Genomic DNA, 12,392 nt, shown 5'->3' with positions numbered 1-12,392 from the left:
TTGAAATTTTGTCTCTGAGTGGTACAGAACAATTTCTACAGCACTTTTCATGACAGGGTTCAGATTTCAGAAATTTTTACCTCTGATCTGGGGTCTGTTTTTAAGGCGACAGTGAATGCTATGAAGAAACCGACACTGCCTACGTCTTCCTCTGGGTGTCTGTACGTCATCACGTTTTCAATGAACTCGATGGGATATTCCCAGCCATTATAAAAGCCCAAAATGTACAGAGACCCCCCTTTCTCAACGTGCGCCTCAAGCGTGAAGGCCATCGGACCTGCCTCGTTCCAAATCGTTTTCTAACCAGCTATATTTCTCCGGTCATGTTTTCAGTCGTTATAGTTGTTAAAAACATCATAATGTAGTTAATTTTAACCGTTTTATAGCAATTTATATCCGTTTAGTGCGATTCTGAGGAATTTATTTGTCGTGCACTTTCTAGCTTTGGGAACGTTTCGCGGTCTCGGTCGTTGTTAGTGGACATTTCGAAGGACAGAGGACATCTATCGACCAAAAGACGTTTATAACATAGAAAGGATACATTGCCCAAGAATATGATGGAAGATCAGCTCAAAGTAAGCAATATTTAATATGATAAACCGTGTTTCTGTCGAAATATTTTAACCGCATATATCGCCATTTTGTTTGGTATAGCTTCACTTGGCCAACCCTGTATTGAAAAGTAAGGATAATTTTAAAAATGTAAATCAGCGGTTGCATTAAGAACTAATTTGTCTTTCGATTCCTGTCAACCCTGTATTTTTTAGTCAAGTATATGATTAGCTTTTAATTAAACTAGATCACTCTGATAGATGACGTCAGACATATTGAGGCTTGATTTCCTAGTATTTTTATTGTGTAACCACGGTTTTGTATGGCTAAATATGCACCTTTTCGAACAAACTGTATATGTATGTTGTAAAATGATGTTACAGGAGTGTCATCGGAAGAATTCTGAGAAGGTTAGTGAAAAAATTAATATCTTTTGGCGGTGATTACGTTATAGCGCTCTTTGGCTGGAATCGATGCTCTGGTAACGTTTTCACATGTAGTATGCTAACTTATCGATTTATTGTGTTTTCGCTGTAAAACGCTTAGAAAATCTGAAATATTGTCTGGAATCACAAGATCTGGGTCTTTCCATTGCTATGCTTTGTCTATTCTTATGAAATGTTTTATGATGAGTAAATTGGTCATACACGTTGCTCTATCTAGTAATTCTAGTCGATTTGCGATGGTCGGTGCAATTGTAAACTGTGATTTCTACCTGAAATATGCACTTTTTTCTAACAAAAACTATCCTATACCATGAATATGTTATCAGACTGTCATCTGAAGAGGTTTTTTCTTGGTTAGTGGATATCAATATCTTAGTTGAGCCGAATTGGTGATAGCACCTGAAGGAGTAAGAAACTGATGGAGTTAGAATAGTGGTGTATTTTGCTAACGTGTTTAGCTAATAGATTTACATATTTTGTCTTCCCTGTAAAACATTTTAAAAATCTGAAATGGTGGCTTTATTCACAAGATCTGTATCTTTCATCTGGTGTCTTGGACTTGTGATTTAATGATATTTAGATGCTACTATCTACTTCTGAAGCTATGCTATCTATGCTAATCAGTGTGTGGGGGGTGGGGGGTGCTCCCGGATCCGGGGTTAGTAGCCGTGAAAGGTTAAATATGTGAGAACAAGAAATGTCAACACATTGAAACTCTTAATCGACCGAACAATCTACTTGAACAGGGATGGGAGAGACGGGCAACAGAAGTCTGTGGATCTGGTTAAGTTATTCATTCAGTTTTGCGTCAAAGGGACTACCAAACTACCAATAGCCTTTTAACGATCCTACAGACTTGAAGGCAAATTTTCCCCAAACCAAAGAGTTTAACTGGCTCCCATGGCAGAAGAGATTTATATCATACTGTGGTTACAAGACGAATGTGTAGGCTACATAAAACTGCTTTCATTTTCCAAATCAAATCATTTTGTTATTCTTATACACCCCACTGTGATCAAGGGGAATGTAAATAACATATTTAAACAGGCCTAATAGCCATTCCCAAATCAATGCATCATTTTGATCAATCGTACTTATTCAGTTCTACATGCTTGCCTTTTCCACCCTTTGATTGTATTTTCCAAATGCCAGGAGTAGACGAATTGCCATCGCAGCAGTCATTTGGCGACAATGAGGGCAAATGCTAAACACAGAGAGAATGTATTGCACGGCTAAAGCGCCTGACACGCCTTTCTGAAACTAAATTCCAGCCTTCCCCTGTTTCATTTGCATAATGTTGTGATGCATTTTCCGCTCCAGTGCCCGCCACACTGATCCTCTAATTATACACACGCACACGCACGCACACACACACACTCCGAATGAGGAATCAGACCCGGGCAGACACCCACTCCACCCCAGCATGAAATATCATGTTACTGTATGATATCATTGTAGAGCCACGGGAAATTCAAACACTGTCATTAATTCAGCTGGCAGCAGCAGCATAAATGACTGTAACATTACTAATTAGGGATACAAACACCAACAATACCTGCAATTTGATCTAAAAGTGTCTCCCTGAAATTACCTCAAGCTTTGAAAGGGGATGATCCATACAGTCTGGGGCCGATTCAAGTTTTTTTGGGAACATTGGTTTCCAAAGGCCGCATGTTGCCAACCAATGGGAATCAAACAGTGTGTGAGGAACACACAAAATTATTAAATATCTGACATTTTAAAAGTATATAAGCAATGTATAGTAAATATGAACTGAATCAAAAAGGTTGGTGGATGCAGTATTGTACCAATCATTTCCTTCCCCATCAGTAAATGTACATTATCTTCAGTTTCTCACCTGTCCAGGAGCGGCATTCTCACACAAGAGGGTCTCATACTCGATGGCAAATACCGGAGGGTTGTCATTGATGTCCAGCACTGTAATGACAGCAAAACCTTTTCCAACCTGGGTTGGATCATCTGAAAGACAGAGAGAAAAAGTTCATATCATAGCTGATTCCAGCTAACTTTCAATACTTTACCCTGTCTTAACTTTGTCACCCTCTTCCACTTTCCCTACCATCGAGCTTTCGCATGTCTTTTTAATGAATCACAAAGGTCGAGCAAAATTAACAAATTGTGGCCAAAAGTGCCCGTTCTAATAAAATATGCAAGGCTTTCTCTATGAACTGGCATCCTTAGTTGCTCTGATGGGGATCAGCCAACATGATCAAGCAGCTGATTATGATTGGACTGGAGCTAAAGCTGTGGTGGTAAAGGCTAGGGATGCAAAATTAATGGCATCCTATATCCTATATAGTGCACTATATAGAACCCAGCTCTGCTGAAAGCCCTGCAGTATATAGCGAATAGGATGCCATTTCAGATGCAGGTGACTGTGCAGTTGTAGTACAGAGCATCCGGCACCACAGGCTCCACCACTAGCTCCCCTCTCTGACACCAATGTGGCACTGAATATAAACGGCTGGCTCCTGAGAGCCTGGATGGACGATGATTTAGCCTGGCGTCGGCAGCCACGCTGACAGGAGAGATGGCGCGCTGGCTGACATTCGGGAGCGGCTGATTTGACAGTAGTAAAAAGGACGTGTGGTACCCCGGGGCACAGATTTGTTGTCATTGGCATGTTCGGAGTAGAGTCAGAGTGCGGATGAAATGTGAGCGCTGACCGACCACGTCTCAACTGAACAAGATCCTTTAGCTAGAAGAAGTGCTCCTCTGCCAACTTTTGTCACAAAAAGTCCATTTACTATAAATAGTGTAAAAAGGCGTCCTGGGCTCTGAGAGAGACTGTTAGGACGCCTGATTCTACAGCTGCCACTTTCCGCTGTGAAGAGAATAAAAGTCTGACTGTGTCAGAGGCCAACGACTCCTCAGTTATGACATTTAGTACAGTTATTATTAAAGATGTTTACTCCCTATGTGTTACTATATCGAGACAAGAGGAAGAAGTATTATTTGAGCATTCGTCTTAGGCCTATATTTATGGTTGAATAACAAGGCATTTACTTGAGGGATGGTGATTACCATGTTTGGTTTCGTGACTATTTGTGCATCGAGGAGAAGACTGATTCGCATATCGCCCCAGCAGACTCACTGATGGCGCAATCTCTATTGCACTCCATACTGCCCTTTCCCCCCTGGAAAAAAGGATCACCTATGTGAGATTGCTGTTCAATGACTACAGCTCAGCGTTCAACACAGGTGGTGAGGGTAAGTAACAACACATCTGCCAAATTGACCATCAACACAAATCCCCTCAGGGGTGCGTGCTTACTCCCCTCCTGTACTCTCTGTTCACCCACCACTGCATGGTCGCGAGCGACTTCAACACCATCATTGGTGTTTGCCAACGACATGACGGTAGTAGGCCTGATCACCGACGACGATGTGACAACCTATAGGGAGGAGGTCAGAGACCTGTCAGTGGGGTGCCAGAACAACCTCTCCCTCAATGTCAGCAAGACAAAGGAGCAAAACGTGGACTACAGGAAACGGAGGGTACACCCCCATTCACATCGACAGAGCTGTAGTTGAGCGGGTCGAGAGCTTCAAGTTCTTCTGTGTCCACATCACTAAGGATCTATCATGGTCCACACACACCAACGCAGTTGTGAAGAAGGCAAGACAACGCCTCTTCCCCCTTAAGAGGCTGAAAAGATTTGGCAGGGGCCCCCGAATCCTCATGTTTTTGGTTACTACATGATTCCATATGTGTTATTTCATTGTTGTGATGTCTTCAGTATTAATGTACAATGTAGAAAATAGTAAAAATAATGGAAAACCCTTGAATGAGTATGTGTGTCCAAACTTTTGACATGTGCTATATATGTACAGTTGAAGTCAGAAGTTTACATACACTTAGGTTGAAGTCATTAAAACTCGTTTTTCAACCACTCGACACATTTCTTGTGAACAAACCATAGTTTTGGCATGTCGGTTAGGACATCTACTTTGTGCATGACACAAGTCATTTTTCCAACAATTGTTTACAGACAGATAATTTTACTGTATCACAATTCTAGTGGGTCAGAAGTTTACATAAACTAAGTTGACTGTGCCTTTATACAGCTTAGAAAATTCCAGAAAATGATGGCATGGCTTTAGAAGCTTCTGATAGGCTAATTGACATTATTTTTGTAAATTGGAGGTGTACCTGTAGATATATTTCAAGGTCTTCCTTACAACTCAGTGCCTCTTTGCTTGACATCATGGGAAAATCAAAAGAAATCAGCCAAGACCTCAGAAAAAAATTGTAGACCTACACAAGTCTGGTTGATCCTTCGGAGCAATTTCCAAATGCCTGAAGGTACCACGTTCATCTGTACAAACAACAGTACACAAGTATAAACACCATGGGACCACGCAGCCGTCATACCACTCAGGAAGGAGACGCCTTCTGTCTCCTAGAGATTAATGTATTTTGGTGCGAAAACCTCAAATCAATCCCAGAACAACAGCAAAGGTTATTGTGAAGATGCTGGAGGAAACAGATACAAAAGTATCTACAGTGGGGAGAAGAAGTATTTGACACACTGCCGATTTTGCAGGTTTTCCTACTTACAAAGCATGTAGAGGTCTGTAATTTTTATCATCGGTACACTTCAACTGTGAGAGATGGAATCTAAATCCAGAAAATCACATTGTATGATTTTTAAGTAATTAATTTGCATTTTATTGCTTCACCACAACAAAGTCAAGGTATTGGAGTGGCCATCACAAAGCCCTGACCTCGATCCTATAGAACATTTGTGGGCAGAACTGAAAAAGCGTGTGCGAGCGAGGCCTACAAACCTGACTCAGTTACACCAGCTCTGTCAGGAGGAATGGTCCAAAATTCACCCAACTTATTGTGGGAAGCTTGTGGAAGGCTACCCGAAACGTTTGACACAAGTTAAACAATTTAAAGGCAATGCTACCAAATACTAATTGAGTGTATGTAAACTTCTGACCCACTGGGAATGTGATGAAAGAAATAGAAGCTGATATATATTATTCTCTCTACTATTATTCTGACATTTCACATTATTAAAATAAAGTGGTGATCCTAACTGACCTAAGACAGGGAATCTTTACTAGGATTATATGTCAGGAATTGTGAAAAACTGAGTTTAAATGTATTTGGCTAAGGTGTATGTAAACTTCCGACTTCAACTGTATATGATGGTGTTTATAGACATTATGGACAGTATATGAATATACAACGTGTGAACAGCAGTAGTTATAAAGTATAGGATGAGCCTTGACTAGAATTCAGTAAATACATATGAAGTGTGTAAAGCAGTATGTAAACATTATTAAAGTGACCAGTGTTCAATGACTATGTCCTATGAACAGCAGTCTCTAAGGTGCTGGGTTGAGTACAGGGTGTTAGCCGGCTAGTAACAATGACTAAAGTTCAGGGCAGGGTACTGTGCAGAGGCCAGCTAGTGGTGACTATTTAATAGTCTGATGACTTGGAGCTGTTTTTCGGTCCCAGATATGATGCACCTGAATTGTCTCCGCCTTCTAGATCGTAGCGGGGTGAACAGGCCGTGGTTCGGGTTGCTGAAGTCCTTGATGATCTTCTTGGCCTTCCTGTGACACTGGGTGCTGTAGATGTCCTGCAGGGCAGGCACCGTGCCCCCGGTGATGCGTTGGACTGACCACACTATCCTCTGGAGAGCCCTGCGGTTTCGGACAGTGCAGTTCCCGAACCAGGCGGTGATACAGCCCGGTAGGATGCTCTCAATGGTGCAACGGTAGAAGTTTGTGAGGGTCTTTTATTTTTATTTATTTTACCTTTATTTAACTAGGCAAGCCAGTTAAGAACACATTCTTATTTACAATGATGGCCTACCCCGGGAAAACACTAACTTGGATGACGCTGGGTCGTCCTATGGGGCTCCCAATCATGGCCAGTTGTGAAACAGCCTGGAATCTAACCAGGGTCTGTAGTGACGTCTCTAGCATGGAGATGCAGTGCCTTAGACCGCTGTGCCACTTGGGAGGTCTTAGAGGTCTTAGTGATCAAGCTAAATTTCTTCAGCCTTCTGAGGTTGAATAGTCTGTGTGGACCATTTCAGGTTGTCAGTGATGTGCACGTCGAGGAACTTGAAGCTTTTCACCTTCTCCACTGCGGTCCCGTCGATGTGCATGGGTGCATACTTCCTCCTGCTGTCTCCTGAAGTCCACGATCAGCACCTTCGTTTTGTGGACTCCTCCATGTAGGCTGTCTCATTGTTGATGGTAATGTTGTGTTGTTTGTAAACTTGAATATTGAGTTGGAGACGTGCGTTAACACGCAGTCATCTGTGGTCAGGGAGTACAGGAGGGGGCTTCACCACCTGGGGTCAGCCCGTCAGGAAGTCCAGGACCCAGTTGCACAGGATGGGGTTCAGACCCAGGGCCCCGATCTTAGTAATGAGCTTGGAGGGCAGTATGGTGTTGAAGGCTGAGCTATAGTCGATGAACAGCATTCTTACATAGGTATTCTTCTTGTCCAGATGGGATAGGGCAGTGTGCGGTGCGATGGCGATTGTGTCATCCGTGGATCTGATGGGGCGGTATTCCAATTGTAGTGGATCTAGGGTGTCAGGTAAGATGGAGGTGATATGATCCTTTACTAGCCTCTCAAACTACTTCCTGATGACAGAAGTGAGTGATAAGGTGCAATAGTTTAGTTTAGTTTAGTTCAGTTACTTACGTTTTCTTGGGTACAGGAACAATTATTAACATCTTGAAGCAAGTGGGGACAACAGACTGGGATAGGGAGAAATTGATATGTCGATAAACACTCCAGGCAGCTGGTCTGCACATGCTCTGAGGACACGGCTAAGGATGACGTCTTGGCCGGCAGCCTTGCGAGGGTTAACACGTTTAAATATCTTACTCACCTTGGCCACGGAGAACGAGAGCTTACAGTCCTCATGAGAGGCGGCACTGTGTTTTCCTCGAAGGGGGCGGAGAAGGTGTTTAGCTTGTCTTTTCCACCTTCTTTGTATGCAACTTCAATGTAGATTTGGCCTTGTGTTTTAGACTATTTACTTGCTGAAAGGTGAACTGTCTGGTGGAAAGCAGACTGAACCAGGTTATCCTCTAGGATTTTGGCTGTGCTTAACTTCATTCCGTAAATTCCCCAGTCCTTAACGAATAGAAGCATACCCGTAACATGATGCAACCACCCCTATGTTTGAGTGGTACTTCGCAATGTGTTGTATTGGATTTGCCCCCGAACATAACACTTTGTATTTAGGACAAAAATATAATTGGTTTGCCAAGTTATTTTGTGAGAAGACAAATTTTTGGGATGTCTCGTGGTCTGACAAACACCGCTCTAGCTCTGTCACTTTTCACCGCAGATGCGAAAGTGCGACAACGGTGGATGCGGAGGATCTCTCGCTTAAACTGACATATTTTTTATGGGGATGTTTTTATTGTGCTAATTAGATTTCCGCGGGTGTGCGGACATCGACTCTAGTTTATTTTTATACATTCTAAGAATATTTTACTTGTCCAAAATCGTGTGACATTAAAACACATTCCGTTCCTTGTATTAATGGCAGTGTTTGCCTATCAATATAATAAGCACTTATTTGTGAAAGCAGACATTGAACTTGAACCCTGCTTCTACAATCATCAGCTGATTTTACAAATGATTTTCCAAATGACAGTAAAGTGAACAGCTGTTGTGATAGCAGGAGAGGTTTATCAAGAATGTTTTGATGTCTCATACATTAGAAAAAGGATAGTCCAAACTATACATTTTTATTTTTAAAACAGGTTCAAAAGCTAAAAAGCTTTATTTCATTGTAACTTATTTTATTCAATGGCTTCACCTGAGTGTCCTCGCCAGCTAGGGTAGGGCAGCACTTTACCACATTCCAATGTTATCACTTTCCAATGTTGAAAATGGGAACAATGGGAGCAATGAGAGGTGAAAATGATTTAAATGTATTTAAGGCCATATAAAGAACAGCTATGCATGATTTAAATATTATAGTCTTGTGAATCTGTCATGCATATACTATATATAATTGCTTTATTGAAAATAGGAACTATGGGAGAAATGGACAAATACAGATTTTTTTTAAGATGCCCTTGTCTTAAAGTTGAACCTTGGATAGATATTTAGTATAATAGCCTAAACAGTCAATTCAAAATATTGTATTCTGTTCTTTTGAAATAACCAACATTTTCTGCATCATATTGAGACAAAATAAAAATAAATTGATTTTGGGATGTTGTTCTATATAAATGTAGGCAAAAAAGGCAGACATTTTATATCAACATGGGATTTCTGTGGTCCAAATATCATAATAATTTTTGTTTTCAGACGTTTTCCGTTGGTAGGCCTACCCATGTGTCTACTCACTCGGAAAGCCTGCTCACTCATGTCAATACCAAATCTGATAATTGTGACTTGATTGAACTGGAATGATGTGAATAATGATGATGATGGTGAGAGCCCAGTATAGACTAACCCTTTAATCATAGGCTGTTACTTTGTGTCTCTAAAATCACAATGTTTCAGTTTCTATAATCATGTGAAAAAGTATTTTTTAATTGAAACGTCCAAATGTCTGCCTTTTACCAGATCCATTTTTTGTTCTATTTTTATAACTGATAAAAATTCAATATGCAATAGCCTATAGATAATATTCTGGCCATAGGAAAACTGTTTTTAAGGCCATATAAAGAACAACTATGCATAAATGAATGAAAAGCAGCAAACAGAAACAACATTGTTTCACATTCTTTAATAAAAGACTCAAACAGAAACAGGCAATAGGCTAAAGAGCTGGCTCCACAGTTTCTCCGCCAACTCGGCCTACAAGGAAACTCGACGTATCTCCACGACTTTGAGCGCGCGACTGTAGTACCTTCCACAAAAAGTTTTGCTCAACAAAAAAACACGTAAGGGGGGAAATGCGAGGGCCTCTTTGTCCTTAAAGCCATGGACGACTCAAAGGCACTCCGGCACCTCTCTTTTCTCTCCTCTTTTCCCCCCACATCACATGAGCATAATTCACCTGCGCCTGCCCTTAGTTAGCAGCTTGCCCCTCACACACGCTGCGACTCACGGAGACCCAGAGGTCGAAAGCACCCGCCTAACGTCAGAATAAAGATTCCCCTTACAGCCCCGCCGCGACCCACACGCTTCGTCACGTTAACGCAGTCATGACGAAGCAGTGGCATTGTGGGGTGTTGAATATGGGGGAGGGTTGGCTACATGACAAGATAGAAAGGACAACAATACTTTATGCAGGGCCTTCATAAAACGAAATAGTCAGACTTTGAGGCTTGATGTGGAAGGCTTGATGTGGCAGACGTGTGTGTGTGTGTGTGTGTGTGTGTGTGTGTGTGTGTGTGTGTGTGTGTGTGTGTGTGTGTGTGTGTGTGTGTGTGTGTGTGTGTGTGTGTGTGTGTGTGTGTGTGTGTGTGTGTGTGTGTGTGTGTGTGTGTGTGCTCGCACACATGTACTTACGGCTTTCCATAGCAAGGATAGTGAGGTTGTGGACAGAGTTGACCTCTCGATCCAGGGGTTTGGCTGTGCTTATGACCCCACTCAGAGCATCCACGTTGAAGAAACGCTCCAGGTCTGTGTTTCTGTCTATGGAGTACCTGGAGACAGACAGACAGAGGCAGGCAGGCAGACAGGCAGAATGACAGACACACAGTCAGACACGTAGCTATGATGAGGTATTTTCCTTTTGAAGAAAGTTCTAAGGATTTTACATGTAATAATTTCTCTCTTAACACATTTCTGAAGGAATAAGAACTTTCTACCTTCCAAACGTGTCAAATTAACTATTTAAAAGTAAGTTCTGGTTTGAGTCCATTGGCATAGAACATTACTGAGCCGTGTCAACAAGTGCAATTATGCCATTTTCTTATCAATTTTTAACGCTAGATTAAACGATCATAATGTTGAGCTATGAATGAGAGGTTTCGGCAACTTCTAGATTTTGGCGAGAACTGCTCTCAATCAAAGTTTTTAAGATAGAAATGTGACATTGGACAGCAATACATTAATGCTGAACACAGAACAAACACTATCAATTTCTATACAGCAGCTTATATTTCTGGAAAAAATGACAACTTCAATTAGCTGGTATCCAAAGGGTATTATTCAATGTAATTTGACTCTTGTGGCTGCATTAGTTCCACAATAATTCTAATTTCAACAGAGGTAGGGCCATATTATTGCAGACGCTGAAAGCCTCAGCAGCAAAAAGAGGCAATTTACACCCACAATGGCGGTGTAATTAGATTTTCTGATTAAGATTACTAACAATCCTAACGCCCCGAGCATGAATACTACCACACAACACTTTTATTTTCAATTAATGCGTAATGAGAGGGAGTCTCATGAGTGACATGGGGCAGATTGCCTTTCTGAGTGGTTGTGTTGTGTTATAAATGCAACGGAGCTGGTACAAACTGTTGACCCTCCTGGGGGAATGCCCTTCGCTCATTTTAGATGGCATTTCACTTTTACAAATGTTGCAGTCCCTCGAACGCACGCCATCTGGCTTTAGTGCATGTCACACAGTCACAGAGGGAGTTTAGAACTCTGTCAGTGAGGTGCTATTGAGGCACTAGAACGTGAACGTGTATTTACAGTACTGCTCAAAAGGTGTTTGGACCTCCTGTCAAACTTGCGGTGTGGCAATATGTTGAAAGAAATGGGTTATATGGCTTGAATTCGCCACTCTGTTGAATGGGGCGAAGTTATTTTAAGAAACAGGGGCCACTTGAGAAAATGGCTGGGACAACAGAGGAATTGCCTGTAATGGCATATAATAACTGGAGAGCTGGGTTCTACCTGATGGCACTGTTGGAGGAGTCAGGGTCGTGAGCGGAGACCCTCCCGATGGAGAGGCCCACTCTGGCGTCCTCGGAGACCACCATCTTGCTAAGCTGTGTGGAGAACACAGGCGGCTCGTTCACGTCCTCCACCGTCACCTTGACCGACGTGGTGTCGCTGAACGAACCCAGGTGCACAAACGCAGGGTCGATATTCCGATTGGTGGCTTCAATTCGCAGGTTAAAGCTGTTCTTGGTCTCAAAGTCTAAAGGCTGAGACAAACATAAAGTAAAGAGACAAAAAAAATTTTTAAATTAAAAGCTATTTCACATTTCTTCAAAAAAGAAATCGACAGTAACCTTCCGGTCGAGGTGGAACCCATCCTAATTGGCTGGATTCTAAGCACACTGCACTGGCCACATTTGCTGTAAATGGTGAGGGCAAAGCCATAAATATATTTGTATGTGCATCGCTCATGGCAACATGGCCTTGCGCTACACCAGTAGATTGAAGAAATGCTGGCGCTAGAGTCCAACGACCCTATGCAATCTTGCACATAATCAGACTCTCTATCACAAATATATTTT

At 42.0% G+C, this 12,392-nt stretch overlaps 1 protein-coding gene across 1 annotated transcript in view; it reads right to left on the bottom strand.

The window, feature by feature from the left end:
• LOC139531894 (cadherin-7-like) overlaps positions 1 to 12,392 on the bottom strand; it is a 122,901-nt gene that overhangs the window by 38,715 nt on the left and 71,794 nt on the right. The window contains exons 7-9 of the mRNA XM_071328835.1: positions 11,824 to 12,077; positions 10,483 to 10,619; positions 2,857 to 2,978 (exon numbers count right to left, since the gene is read on the bottom strand). Coding sequence (XP_071184936.1) covers positions 2,857 to 2,978; positions 10,483 to 10,619; positions 11,824 to 12,077 — 513 coding nt within the window. The remainder of the gene's footprint in view (positions 1 to 2,856; positions 2,979 to 10,482; positions 10,620 to 11,823; positions 12,078 to 12,392) is intronic.

This window comes from Salvelinus alpinus, chromosome 10, assembly GCF_045679555.1.
Source record: "Salvelinus alpinus chromosome 10, SLU_Salpinus.1, whole genome shotgun sequence".
NCBI classification, from domain to species: Eukaryota; Metazoa; Chordata; class Actinopteri; order Salmoniformes; family Salmonidae; genus Salvelinus; species Salvelinus alpinus.
This window is presented reverse-complemented; position numbering and strand designations above follow the sequence as displayed.